Genomic DNA, 14894 nt, shown 5'->3' on the forward strand with positions numbered 1-14894 from the left:
AATTTATTTGCTCCAAAAAGCAAGGGTTCATTGGCTCCCTGCCATTAGGCAGCTATGAAATAAAAAAAAAAAAATAGCACCTACAAGAACCGTTAATTTAAAATTTAAATGGGAGCCTATGGTTTAGTTTAAAACTTAAAACTTAATTAAAAATAAGGAAAGGTTAATTACCAAAGGATAATTAGTTGTATTTCAGACTTGGTTAATTATTCCCAGGTCATGCCAAAGTATTCAGTTCTCTGTTCATATTCCTTCAGTCACCCTGTGCACATGCTACATCCCTTTACACAGGGCCTTGGTGAGGGGTGGTGATCGTGAGACTTCTCACGCCAGATTCTTAAGCAAACTTGAAGTAACATGTTACTTTTTGCATACTGTAGTGTGTGCATATTTTATAGGGTGAAGCAGGAGATTTTTACATCAAGATAAGGGTAACTGTAAGCAGAAAAAGCTATAAAACTATCCCAGGAAAAGAAAAAAAGTAAAAAAAAGTCTTCAGTCAGATCAGCTTTTGTCTCTGATTTTCCACAGGGCTGCAGGATTGCAAAAGCTGAAAGAGGAGGGAAGGAGAGTACAACCAGGGCTAGGGAAAGAGGGATGTGGAGAAAAGGAAAATATCTTCCAGTAGCAGTCCCTGTTAAATTGCTGTAAGTCATCTGTGAAACTTCAGGATCAGTCACATTTTATAGGATCAACTTTTGTTCTAGGATGAAGTTTGGATAATTGAGAGATGCGCAAAGGAAACCTGGATTACCTTTGGAAATGAGAAATTTCAAACATTTAAAGGTGGTAGATCTGGGACAATTCTTGACATCTGACATATCAAGAAGACCACTTTGGACAGAGGGCTCTCTTCCTGCACAACACAATCCTTGAGCTTGCTTCATACACAAAGAATCATAGATTCATAGAACAGTTTGGGCTGGAAGGGACCATTAAAGGTCACCTAGTCCAACTCCCCCACAATAAGCATGGACATCTTTCACTAAACCAGGTTGCTCAGAGCCCTGTTCAACCAGTGTTTGAATGTTTCTAGGGATGGGTCATCTGCCACCTCTCTGGGCAACCTGTTCCAGTGTTTCATCATCCTCATCAAAAATGTCTTCTTTATATCTCGTCTAAATCTACCCTGTTTCAGTTTAAAACCATTACCCTTTGTCATATTGCAACAGGGTCTGCTAAAAAGTCTGTCCCCATCTTTCTTACAAGCCCCCTTTAAGTACTGAAAGGCTGCAATAAGGTCTCCCCGGAGCCTTCTCATCTCCAGGCTGAACAACCCCAACTTTCTCAGCTTTTCTTCATAGGAGATGTTCCATCCCTCTGATAAATTTTGTGCCCCTCCTCTGAACCTGCTTCAACAACTCTATGTCTTTTCTGTACTGAGGACTCCAGAGCTGGATGCATCACTCCAGGTGGGGTCTCACCAGAGCAGAGTGGGAGAATCATCTCCCTTGACCTGCTGGCCACACTTCTCTTGATGCATCCCAGCATATGGTTGTCTTTCTGGGCTGTCAGCACACATTGCCATCTCATGTCCAGCTTTTCATCCACCAGTACCCCGAAGTCTTTCTTGGCAGGGCTGTTCTCAATCCCTTCATGCTCCAGCCTCTATTGATACTGGAGATTGCTTCAATCCATGTGCAGGACCTTGCACTTGGCCTTGTTGTACTTCATAAAGATTCACATGCGCTCACTTCTCAAGATTGTCATGGTCCCTCTGGATGGCATCCCATCCCTCAAGCATGTCAACCACATCAGTCAGGTTGGTGTCATCTGCAAACTTGCTGAGGGTGCACTTGATCCCCCTATATCATTGCTGAAATTACTAAACAGTACCGGTTAACTGGACCCCTGAGGGACATCACTTGTCACTGATCTCCATCTGGGCATTGAGCTATTGACCACTACCCTCTGGATGAGACCACTCAACAAATTCCTTATCCATCAAACAGTCCACCCATTAAATCTGTATCTCTCCAATTTAGACAGTAGGATGTTGTGGGGGGATTGTGTGAAAGGTCTTTCAGAAGTCCAGCTAGATGACATCAGGAGCTCTTCCCTTGCACACTGATACAGTCACTCCGTCATAGAAGGCCACTAGGTTGGTCAGGCAAGGTTTGCTCTTGGTGAAGCCATGCTGGCTGTCTCAAATCACCTCCCTGTCCTCCATGTGCCTTAACATAGCTTCTAGGAGGATCTGTTCCATGATCTTCCCAGGCACAGAGGTGAGGCCGACAGGTTGGTGGTTTCCAGGGCCCTCCTTTCTACCCTTTGTAAAAATGGGTGCAATGTTTCCCTTTTTCCAGTCTCCAGGGGCTTCACTTGACTGCCAACAATCACCTGACTTTTCAAATATCATGGAGATTGGATTGGCAACTACAACAGCCAATTTCCTCAGTAACATCTCTGTTATTTAACCCTACATTGCAGCACTGAAGGTCCTGTGGAGAGCAGAGAGATTACAGAGCCTTTTGTGTCTAGACGGAGTGCCTCAAAGCAACAGGATTTTCACTATGAGATGTACAAAGCTCCTACAAAGCCAGAACCCCATATACCATTGCTATCTGAACTACCCAAAGTGAAAGCCTACGAAAACCCTAGTCACTTGAAAGTCTTTTTCCATCCTTATTCTCCACCAGATAAACAGGAACCATAAACCGTGGGTGAGAGTTTAGGCCTTATAGGGATACAATACTTGATCCATCCCTAGAGGAGCTTTTTCTTTACTTAATTTAAAAGCACCTCCCTTTCAATTCCTGTGTATTTTTCCCTTGTGGTTAGTATTGAACACAGTTTCACTGAGAAGCAGCTCACAATGAGCCACTTCAAAGATAACACTACATTTGCAAAGGAAGGAATTTTCTCTGACAGTTCAGCAGCACCAGCGTGTGCTGGAAAATAGGCGTGCACCACCAGACAGCATGCAACACATGGGGAATCCTAAACAAACAATCTGCTTATAATATGACTGCACACAGAGAGCTGACATGATTTCAAAGTAGCTGCTTTCAGTTCCTTGGAGCACTGAATCAAACTGCACGGGGGAAAGAGAAATTGCTGTTGGTCTCCATGTGAAAATCATTATTAGGTGAAAGAATTATCCTTTTGTCATGTTTGTACAGGGGAGTCTTGGGCTATTCAGGGGAATTGTAAGTGCGCTCAGAATGGAAATTTTTAACAATAACAGACATCAAATACACCCTTCTTTGCTGAATATTAGAGGAATCTGTATTCACATCTTCAGACAACATACAATTGAGCTACTGGTACTGAACTAATTTATTACAAAAGCTTGATACTTGCAACATGCTTTTTAAAACCACTGTCGTATCCACACAGGAAACACTTGCAAGCCATACCTGAGGCTGCTGGGTGACCTACAAAAGCTAAAATGCCTGGCAAATATGCTTTCTATTGATATTTTTCAAATGAAAGATTTGCTTTACCTCATTCCTTTTTGTCTTTTCTGTGGCAAGATGTTCTTTCCTGCATGATTTTCAAATGTTCGGTTGGAAACCTGAGACAGAGTTGTGCCTTTTATTAGTTTTAATTAAGAAAAAAAAAAAAAAAAAAAAGCACTATTACAAAAAAGAAGAAAAAAAATCCTTTTTCCAAGCAGCTCGATCAGTGCTATCACTGCTAATGGCAGGAAATTCACATCTGGTGATATGTAAGGCAAAAATAACTAGAGGTTATTTTAGACCACTTCGACCTGAATGTCTGTGCAGTTCTACAAAACCAATTAAAGTCAGAGTCCAACCCAGCAGCCTGCTGCTGCGACCTCTTACCCTGCACCGTACAGCTCTGCAGTGTGCCAGGCAGCCTCTCCAGCAGGCTGTAGCAGACGCTGCCATGAAGAAATCCCAGCTGAAAGCTGAAAGACAGAGTGTCCCAAATCCCTTTCCCCTCCTGCCACCAGGGATGGGCATGCATATCCAGACTGGGAAGAGCTGGGACATTAGCGTGATGTCCGCCTGTCCATTGGGATTTCTCGTTTCCCAAGCTAACCCTGAAATACTTTTAGCAAGCTATTAGAATTTTTTCTTATTCTTCTTCTTTTTAGTGGTCTTTGTCTACATTTAGGTTTTCAAATGTAGCAAACTCAGGAGCTGTACAGATTAAATAAATGCCATCTCAGAAGTCCACCACAGGCTAAATGGCATAATCCCTACTTTGCCATTCCCATATCGCGGGAAAGAAATGAAAAGGGAGGATGCACACATACAAAGGATTTGTCCTGAAGAATAACACAAAAATAGAAAAGTCAGGTGGACAAGACAAGACTTTACAGAAATGGCAAATACAGTTTGCATCCAGTGTAAAAAGTTAAGGGAAACCTGTTATATCCTTCAAACTCCAAAATCTCATTTCTCACAAAGAATCTAAATCACCCTCTAGGAAAAAGGGAAAATATAAAATCTCCTCAAAATGTCAAAGACCTAAAATCCTCTCTGGTTTACAGTTTCTATCTGTATCTCAGCTATTTATAAAGCCAATCTCCACAGTTTCTGTCATATATTTCAGTTACACATGTCCTGAGCTAGCAAACTAATGGATACAAACCTGATCTATATAACCATGGCAATAAGTGAAGATATCTGTGCACACTCTAAACTGTGCTTATTTAAATAACAGTAATTGCTGCATTTGATTTATAAAGAGACGAGTAGGTTTCTGCATGAAACTCTGCTAATAGTTGAAAAAACCTGTTCCGCTATGGACTGAAAATGGGCTCTCCCCACCCACACATGCATCTGGGATTTGATCATCGACCTTTAGGAGAAACCCACAAAACCTATTCCACTTAGGAGAGTAGAGCAAAGGAAAACCTTGCAGGCTTGAGATTTGGGTGGAAGCCATTTATTCCACATGTGCAAAGACTGGATGAGGAAGTGGAGGATCTGCAACAACCAAACTGAAACTTCTCCATGTGTTACACACATAAGCCACTCTTGATTGAAATCCTGTAAACCTTTCCCTTATATAATATGTTTCCTTGTCTGGTATAGCTTGATTTCAATATATACTATTCTTTTTTTCTTTCTATCATGTTTAGAACTATCATAAACAATCTGTAAACTCTCTACTTAAAATGGCTTTCTAATAATAAAAAAGGTATTTTCAGAAGAAAGATCAGTTCCTCATGTTTAAGTTGAAAAAGAGACACTGTCATGCAGTCCTAGATAAAAAACAACAACAAAAAACAAACAAAAAAAACCAAACAAACAAGCAAAGAAAAAAAAACCAAAACAAACTATTCATCTTAAATTTATTATTATATGGTAAAAAAAATACAAGAAATATAAGAAGGAATGTTCTACAGACTCTAAATAAGGAACCAAATTTCTGGTAAGAAAATAAATACTTTCCCCAAAGGAAGTTAAAACTCATGGAACATTCCTGATGGAGTTATTTTCTGTATGAATTGTTTTTAAGAGCTTGAATACATATTCTAATAAAACTGTTTATGTCTAGAAAAACCTCAAATCACAGGCAAAATATGTATTTTCTCCACTAATGAAGTTAGCCTCTTCTTCAGTGAAGTAGTTAAAATCCACCATTTATCTGAAGAAAATGTAATACCCCTGCAACAGATATCCCTGTAAAATCCTGCTTACTTATATTGTGAGAGTATTCCTCACCAAAGCAGACACCTGCACTTCTGCAGCAAATGCTTCAGGGATCTCTACTTGTTCTTTCAGGAAACATCTGTGTCAATACACCTCAGTGAAGATGTTCTCTGTGAAAGAAATCCATCACCATGTTCTTGATTTATTATTATTTACTGTTGTGCTGTCCAATTGATACCAAAATTTTATCCCCAACTCTGAAGATTTGTCTAGGTTTTGTTTGCTTGGATGGTTTTACAAGGGTGAAAGAAGCAGTTCCGAAACACTACAGTGAGTATTGTTGTAGTAAAAGCAAAAAACATTGGACTTTGATCTTTGGCATTTATAAAAGCTCATTTATAATCAAGATGTCTTATTTGTTATTAAAAGGCAAAATGGTACATTTATGAAAACAGAACTAAGGAAATAAACCTATTGAATCTTAATTTAAAATGCAAAGGCATAAAAGGTTTTTGTCTTTTGTAATGTGAAGAAAGCTTGTTTCCAATTCTCCAAATATTTTAACAAGTAATATTGTGTGTATACAAGCTTTGCAATATCAATTGACTGGTTATTAAACATATCTGAGCTCTTCCCCTGCTCCCAGAACACTCACACACACGTGATACTCATGTTAACAATTTGTTTCTTGGAGGGAAGAAACCAGTGTGCTCTCAGTCCAGTTACCCTGGAGGTTGCATCCAGTTATTTTAGATTTTATGTTTAATATTGCAGGTATTTTACAGATCTACCAAAATACCATAATTTTTATTTTTAAATCACTTTTTTTTTTTTTTTTTTAAACAGATCCAATCCACATCAGACCTTATATTCTGTTTCAGTTCACTGCCACCATATGTAAGTGTTGTCAAGGCTGCAATACACAAAGTGCCTGGCTCCAGGGCTGGTTTCACTGTGGTTTTGGAATACAGATTTTATAATATGCAGTTTCCTTCCTCTGAAGTCAATGGGCTATTCAGTGGAATAAAGTTTCTGAGGCTCAGGTCAGATCTTCAAAGGCACGTAGGCACACAAATCCTGTTTAAGGAACTCCACTGATTTGAAGCAAGGTGCCTGCCTTATCCCCTTCAAAGGGGGGGGCAGGGATTCCCCAAACCATGGCTAGAGCCAGGTTAAACAGACACTCAGACATTCCCCAGTTAATCTCACGACTGACTTGTCTTATGACATACTTGTCCCCTAGCCTCACTGCTAGGCCACTAACTTGAGACATAGGCAGGACATGCCCTTTGTTAGGTGAAACTCAACTGATGCAAACAGAGCCATCCTCAGATTGTTCCAACTCATGCTGTGGATGAGATTGAAAGACCTGATGGATTTTTTGCCCTTGAATTGCTTGAGTTTCTGTGTTGTTCCTGCATACACACATGCAGTGTGCTTGCTGCACAGATGGTCTGCATACACATGCCTCTGGTAAGGACATGCAATGCTTCTGGGACACACCAGACTGGCTGAGCAGGAGTAAAGCAGCTGAATAGCACGTAGGCAATGGCATCGATAGTGTCCAGAAGCATTGTGCTTTCTGTGTCTTCTCTATGAACGTGCAACCTCTGAAGCTGCCCCAAAGCATTGGATCTGCTGTGTTGGTGAGTGGTGACAACAGCACGTGCCTCCAGCAGAATTTATCTGCTGCAGCACAGTAGCCAGGGCTGTGAAGTCTGGAGGGGTGCCAATGCACTTGGAGCTATTGTACTGGACCTTCAACCAAAGCTGCTGTATGCCCAGAATGTCAGCCAAACACAGCAAAACCCTCAAAACTAAATTAAATCTCTAAGAGTGAAAAAGAAGACATGTGCTGGAAAACTCAGCTGTATGGCATTTTGGATCCCAGCTCCAACGTAACGTCACCTTGCTTGGCTGCCCTGTGGTCTCTGACTATCTTGTTTGGACTTGTGCGTTCTGATAGATCAATGTTCTCTGACTTCTTGGAATGTGTGTGAACAATGGCAGATTCAGGTCAAAATTTACACTGGCAGAATAACGGTTTCATCTCTGTAAATGTTCATTTTAAAAACAGTTTTGAGAGGACCGTCCAGGCCAGGGCTACACTACAAAGCCTTATTGCTTATAGCTGTTTTAAAAGGTACATATACTGGAGGAAGAGGAAAACATATGGTGTGTGTACATGTGTACAAAATGTAAATCATCAAGCCATAAGGATATAGACTGGGCATGTTTGGTTGTATTACAGGTTCTGCCATAAGACAGGTAATAAGAGGCAGGGAAGAAGCCTGACTGAAGGTTCCCAAAGGTTTTCCCTTACTCTGAAGAGCTGTCATTGATTTCAGTAGGAGAAAATAGAGCCTTTATATGCCTAGATTATGATCTAAATCTTGTTTTGAGCAGGTATTAAACTGGGTGATCCAAAGGAAAGCTTTCACTTTCTGGCATTTGCCAAAGTGGAAAAGAGTATGTCAGGAAAAAAAATCAAACCACAATTTTCCTCCTACTCATAATTTCTTCCCTAAGTTATTACCAACCATTCTCTGTGCCCGCCTCCTTGGTGAGTTCTCATACCCAGAGCAGATACTGCTGCAGGTGTATGTTCCCTAACTGTGTATATGAAAAGCAGGTCTCTAGATCCCCAGCAAGTCACCCCCACCTTGCCCTGGATCCAAGGAAAATGCAGGTCTCTGTTTCCATGCTGGGAAACCCACGGGAGGTGTGGACTGGGGACAGGGCTGATCCAGGCCCCTCACAGGCCTGTGGATGGGGACACAGGGTGAAGACAGGGCAGATAGATCACCCCCCAGGGATGGAAGAATTGAGCAGATATTTGAGAAAAAAGCTCGCAAGCAATTTCTTCCAGCTGATTCCTGCCATAATTTTTCCCACAGCAAAGCTGATCCAATACATCATTTCCATGAGACAGAAGGCAGTTTTATCACTGCTCACTTCTCAGAGGTCTTAGACACTTGCTTTTAATCATATAGTGTATGCTGACATCTGGTGGCATTCAGTAACCAAATCTTCGTTAAACAAATAAGTTTCAGTTTCAAGGAGTCTGTATTCTTATTTTCCCTTAGTTGAGTCCAGAAACAGGACTCCTCTCAGACCACTTCATACTGGGAATTAGTCTAACACATACGTATGGGACTGGCATGGTTCTGGATCTATTGTGAGACACTTACATGGCCACTGGCCTCCAGATAAGGAAGGGACTGTCAGCCAAGGGATGTTCCAGAACAAAATGGAGCAAACAGCGTTTTACCATTCCTCGTTCTGAACACAGAGAATCGCTGTGCTAAAAAGGAGTGATGCAAAACTACCATGGGCTTTAGCAGGAACAGAGCCATTGTAAAGTCTTAGGTGGTAACACTTCTGTAATTTATTTTACCTTTATTTCAAAATGGAGAACAAGAAGCAACATGGCATGTATGAGCAACAAGATGTACCAAAATCTTGTTTCATGACAAGTGAGAATAAGCAGCATGGAGTCAGCTGTCATGGTTTAAAAGATATCCATGATGTAGCTGTTCCATTAAAATTTGGATTTAAATCATGTTTAAATTTCATTTCCTCCAGTCTTTATCCTGCTTTTGATTAGTTTTAAGAGCAGTTGATGGTCTTGTGATTTAAAGATTTTGCATTTTAAATTTTGTGTATATGGTCTGGAATTTTATGTGAAATTGTGGGTTTGATCTTTGACCTCTGTTTACTACAGTCCTGATTTGGCACTAATTTGATAGCAAGCCATAAGGGCCTACTGTAAACAAGCTGCTCACTTTACATAGCTATGTTTGGCTCCTAAATGAAGAAGTATGTAGGGAATATACTTTGGGTACTGTAGCCTCCTAAAGAAATAATAAAAACCACATCACTGCTTAGTTCTCCAGGTAACGTTTACATTTGGAGAAAATAAGTTGCATGTCTAATAGAGAGAGAAAATGCAATTCTTATCCATCTTAGGTTTGTTTGTTTAACATCATTCTTTAAAGCATTTCAGAGCTCAGGCCGTCTCTTTTTTGAAGTCAGTGGGCGCTTTTCCATTGATTTTAAAAGGGTCAGGATTAAGTTTAAATTGGTAGGGTCTAAAAGGCAAAAATGAAAATGTTCAAAGTCTACAAATCTCTCACTGATCCACCATCCAGAAAGGAAGGACAAAAGCCTTCTCCAAGGTCTGTAATGTACATGTTGATTCCAGAACTCCTGTTTTTCATACATTTGTAGACTTCATGACGGAAAGCAACTTCCAGTCAGGACTGTAATTGATAGCATATGGAGCAGTACATACTTACACCATGGACTTGTAAAGCTGCTGGGGGAAGGGAGATGAAAGCTGCTTGTAAAAATCAACAGACTGTCTGTACACATCTTCCACAAGTTGTCCTGCACTAACACTACACAGCATATCCTGCCTGCAACCCACCCCAGGCAGATTCCCCAGCTCACAGGTTCAGGCCCTCAGTTATGGCCTTACACACAGGAACTGATCCAGAAAACGTCTGCTCGTAGACATTTAACTCAGAAATATGTCTCATCAACCTGCATGAGTTTAGCACTTTTTGCACTAATCTGGCACTAGTAACCATGCCCTCTGAGAGGTAGGTATAAGCAAGGTCTTCAACTTTCTCCTGTATCACCCAGCTGGGACCATCCATCGCAGCAGTGAACTTACCATCACCTGGGACCTATACTCACAGTGGAGAGCAGATGGTGGTGGGAACACCTAAGTAACCTGAAGGAAGGGCTGTGTTCCTACTTGGCAGAGGTGGAAACCATAACCTCTTTCATTTTCTGGCTTAGGGAGTCTTGCTAACTGTGACCAGAGCCCAGTAATCAAGGATGTGGACTCTTCTCAGCTAAGAATGTGGTTCATCTACAGTGACGAAGTGTAAGCGCAGAGAACTGGTGGGACGTGGGCAAGCAAACACAAAAGGCCAGCTTATTTCTTCTTCAGACACCCAAGTGCATTGAGTATCTAAAATGGAGTGACCCTGGTGCCCGATGAAGCTACCCATGGATGAGTTCAGGAGGCTAAAGCAACTAGAGGTAGGAAACTGCGTAATGACTCTGTTGGCTTATGTGGTCCCAATATCAGACAAGCCAGAGTTCAGGGAGACACATAGATCAAGCACTGTCCCAGATCATATGAACCTGAGGTTGACAAAGCAATCATTGCAGTCTCCAAAGCTTGTGACCCAACAGAGGAACATCAACTTCTGTTAACAGAGACCCATGCTTGTCTAAAGAATATCAGATAGAAGTACAGCATCAAAGTAAGGGAATTCATGCAATTAAAACCCACAATAGTCTCTTCTGTCTCCATTGCTCAGAAGTAACCCAAGATGTTAAGAGCCTGATGGGAACCACTAGAGAAGGTGGATGTCATTTCTCAGGCTGTGTAGCCCCTTCTCTTCTACCTCAAAATGACTGGCAATAGAATGGGTGGAGTCAAAGATTACCACCTTGCAGATTACTTAGTTTAATCAACCTTGAGATTTTCTAGCAAATCAACTCCGACAGTGTCTATTCCATCTTCACAGGTGCTGTGTGCTACCCAGCAGGAGGAAGATGCTACTCACAGGGAGAATCAGTCCTGTTCTAATTTTGATGTGGGTAAGCCAGTAACGCCAGGCACAAACCTGTACTTCTGTTGCCTTTGCCCAGGTGTAAAGACAGACTTAGCAATAGCAAGTCATGTCACCTTTCTGAAGATACTTCCCCTGGGGTATTTTTTGGGCTAACCCAGATTCCCTACAGTACAGCAAGGATAACAATTGAAAATACACAATCGTGGAATCATACATGGTGCATTCTGACCATATCCCCAGTGATGCGACTCTGGTGCCAGATCTCTGCTGTGCTGTTTTGCTAATGGTGGTCCCCAGTAAAAACACCATATATTTCCATGGTTTTGAAGTGGATCTAGGCTATTCTGCTGGCCCACCTGGCAGAGGACAACCCTGTTTTGAAGGACCCTCAAACAGAACTCACCTTTGGGCAGAAGCTTGCAGCACAGCTGCACGCCATGAAAACTGGAAATAATATTTTCAGTCAAAACATCCTGCAGATCCCATCTTCTGCTTCCACTTCATGGGACATTTCCTCATAATATTTTAAGTGTCAGTCCCAAGGGCTTTAATATGGTTATGCCAATCATCTCAGCATCACTTTCAGCCTGAAAACAGCAATGCACAAGTATAGAGACATTTGTACATACTGAGTTGGTTTTTCTAATGGAAGGTGGTAACTGAGCAGAAATAGTTTCTAAAATGTTGTTTACTTTCTTAATAGGGCTGGATTATAACATAAAGAAAGGTTAAATTTGTCTGAATGACTTAGGACTCTTATACATGCAAGACAATCAGAGCATTTTAATAAATACAGGATGCCATAAGGGACCCTGACATGTTTAGAAAGAGTGGACATGTCTGGACCCAGTGTGGAACAGAGATCCGTCACTGCTAGATTGACTTCAAGAGCAATTCAACAAGGGCTTCACGTTGTCAACATTATGGAAAACCTGTTCCAATAGCTTTCTTATGCAAGAGAAAACCACAGTCACAATTGTAATTTAGGCAGTGAACCAACAAGAATGAAGCAAAACAACAGCAACTGTCCTCAAGAGATATTTTGGGCTGCTCCTCTCCTCCCACTCCCCTTACACTCTTTTTCAATCTCTTACCAGTTTGTGCATTTTTGGCAACAAAGAACCATACTGCAGCGATCACTGGCAGGCTGGCGGGGATCGCTGTGGCTTTTGGCTACCAAAACTAACTTCCCCAGCCTGGGGAAACATTGACCTCTTTGCTCTCCATTTTCAGTTGGAGCAGAGGTGACTGTGGGTGAAGGAGGCAGAGGAATGGGAGAACTTTCCTCAGTCCAGCAACTTTTGACAACCAGTTTCTGCTTTTTTTCTTGCCCCAGGATCTGTTATCCAACAAGTGCAAATTGAGAATGACAAATAAGAACATTAGTCTGGTGTTTCTGCTAAAATGATCTTCCTTGAAGTAGCTGATGTTGACACTTAAATTGTCAGCAGACTTCCAGTTTAGTGCTCCAGTTGGAAGAATGGGTCCATTCACACTTCCCTCTGAGCTATTGTTTCAATTCTCTCTAGACTGGGCAAATATCACTGCAGCAGTTTACACTCCAGTTCCACTATAAAGGGTTTTTTGCAACCATAACCCGAATTGCCTAGAAACCCTTTTTTTTTTTTTTTTTTTAAATGTAAGCTTAGACTCCAGAGAATAATTACACAATGTTGTAAAAATAGTCTGCACAAATTTACATAGCCGTGAAATATTGGAGCCGGTTTTTTCCAGTGTACCTATGTATACATGGCTGCAGCTAGCTCCACTATTTACAGAGGACTCACTGGAGCAGTGATCACAGAAACTGGTATTTCAAGTTAGGCCACACACATGAACAAAACATTTCTAGTTATAAGGAAAGGTTTTGTATTTTGGGGTGTTATCACTAACTGAAGCAGTACCTTGCCACTTTGGCCTTTCCTATATCACCTTCTGGGTGGTTTATGTAGTCAAGTAGGAGAGTATTAATTTAGCTTCAGTTTCTTTCCTTCAATTGTGCATTTCTTCCATTTTCAAACAAGTTAATCATACTGAGGGGCTGTATCCTCATTTCCCTCTCTGCAGTCAACTTTGCTTCTGATTATTTCTAGTAGGTATCATATCTCCTTGCCTGCTGGAAGCTCAGTCCCCAGCCTGCTCTCCTTCATGCTGACCTGTTCTCTTCTCTCTTGATGCATCTTGCTGTTGGGAGGACCACAGGTCCCACTGTAACTAAGCAATCAATCCCACTCCTTCCTAAATTAGGAGAAAACTACTGTAGCAGGTGGTAGAAAAACTGCCCACTGGCCCTTGTCTGCTACACTAATTGTCAGGACTTTGGACATTTTCAAGCCCAGCTGGTCAACAAGATACAGTAATGCAGCCCAATACTTCCAAGGTACAGTATGAGCTCTCTGGATTGCAAGCAGTTATCTTGTCCAGAGCCTGAAGATGCAGTGGATTTATTCTTCCTTTCTATGCTTCTCTAGAATCCTATTCCTGTCTCCCATATAATTCTGCCAAGCTCCCTCCTTGCTAGTTCTGACTCTCCTTTTAAGGAGCTTTTTTAATTGTTGTTTTCCCCAAGAGAGTTTAAGTAATCAAATCAAAACTAACAGAATGAACAGATAAAGCCACAGCCTGGAAATAAACCCATTGGCTAAAATCTCTGTAAAGAAACTATTGAGGAAATACAAGTGAAGAATACATGTCAGAAGTAAGAATTTATGCAAGTGACTACATGCATATGGGAGCAACAGCTTCCAACTCTTGCAACCTAGTGCTGAGGAACTAATATTTGACCATTTGATTTAGGCACTGATTTGAAGGAGTTAAATTCCCAGGCTGCCTTTTCAGAGCAGGGTGGGGCATTGGGGAAGTCAGAGAGTGAAATTAAAAGGTACCTGAATGCCCTGGGAAGGAGCAGCAAAACCTTCTGCCAAGCTCCCCTTCCTCTCCTATGCTACAATTACTCTCCAGCGGAGGGTGTCCAGGTGCCCTCGGCTGCACACACCTGCGTGTGGAGTGACCCACGCAAGCAGCCTTTCCCACACCAGGAAGCAAGTGCCACATCCCAGTCCCGCTCACTTCCCCTCACAGCCAGCTGGCCCCACTGGAGTGAGAGCTCATGGCATGGCCAGTGGCTGGGGCGTGAGGGCAGGGACATGGGCATCCTCCCCGCTTCGGAGTGGGCATCCTGGAACACATCCTTTGTGGGGCCGGGCACCGGGAGCGGGCCCCTCTCCGGTCCCTGGTACAGCACACACAAGGTAAGTGCCGGCCCTGCAGCACCATGCTGGGGCCCAGGAATGTTTGGGCTTGGGGAGAGCGGGGTAATCATTCCACCCTCTCCCCACCATCCTCCAAAGAGCCCCCTTCCACCACCTGTTTGCTACTGACACCTGCTTTGTATTCACCTCGTTGTTCAGCCCTCCCCACCCTGGTTTTCCCCTCCAAGCAGTCCTTTCCAAGTAGGAACAGGGCAGAGAGCTGTGCTGTTCTGTGCTAGAGCATCGCTGGTTTTTGTCATCGGTGTTTCTGTTGCTGTCAGTGCTGACAATGTATTTGGGCAACTGCAAAAGTAAGACTTGAAGCGGCCCCCGAGAACTAGCAAGTTGAAGCATCTGCTAACAATAAAAATGAATTGGAGGTTGATTAAACCCTTTACCTTTTCCCTGCTTTTTGCTTCACAAACAAGGAGGCATGGGAGGATACTCAACATTCTTGGTTTTCACTGCATAGGAGGCAA

General features: G+C 42.2%; 1 protein-coding gene across 1 annotated transcript in view; it reads left to right on the forward strand.

Annotated features, from left to right (window-relative positions):
• Window positions 1-14205: 14205 nt before the first annotated feature.
• The window catches only part of NIPAL2 (NIPA like domain containing 2), a 51731-nt gene continuing 51042 nt past the window's right edge, over window positions 14206-14894 (forward strand). The window contains exon 1 of the mRNA XM_009967580.3: window positions 14206-14415. Coding sequence (XP_009965882.3) covers window positions 14311-14415 — 105 coding nt within the window. The 5' untranslated portion in view covers window positions 14206-14310. The remainder of the gene's footprint in view (window positions 14416-14894) is intronic.

Source organism: Tyto alba, unplaced genomic scaffold (genome assembly GCF_018691265.1).
Source record: "Tyto alba isolate M040663 unplaced genomic scaffold, T.alba_DEE_v4.0 Super-Scaffold_9, whole genome shotgun sequence".
Taxonomy (NCBI): Eukaryota; Metazoa; Chordata; class Aves; order Strigiformes; family Tytonidae; genus Tyto; species Tyto alba.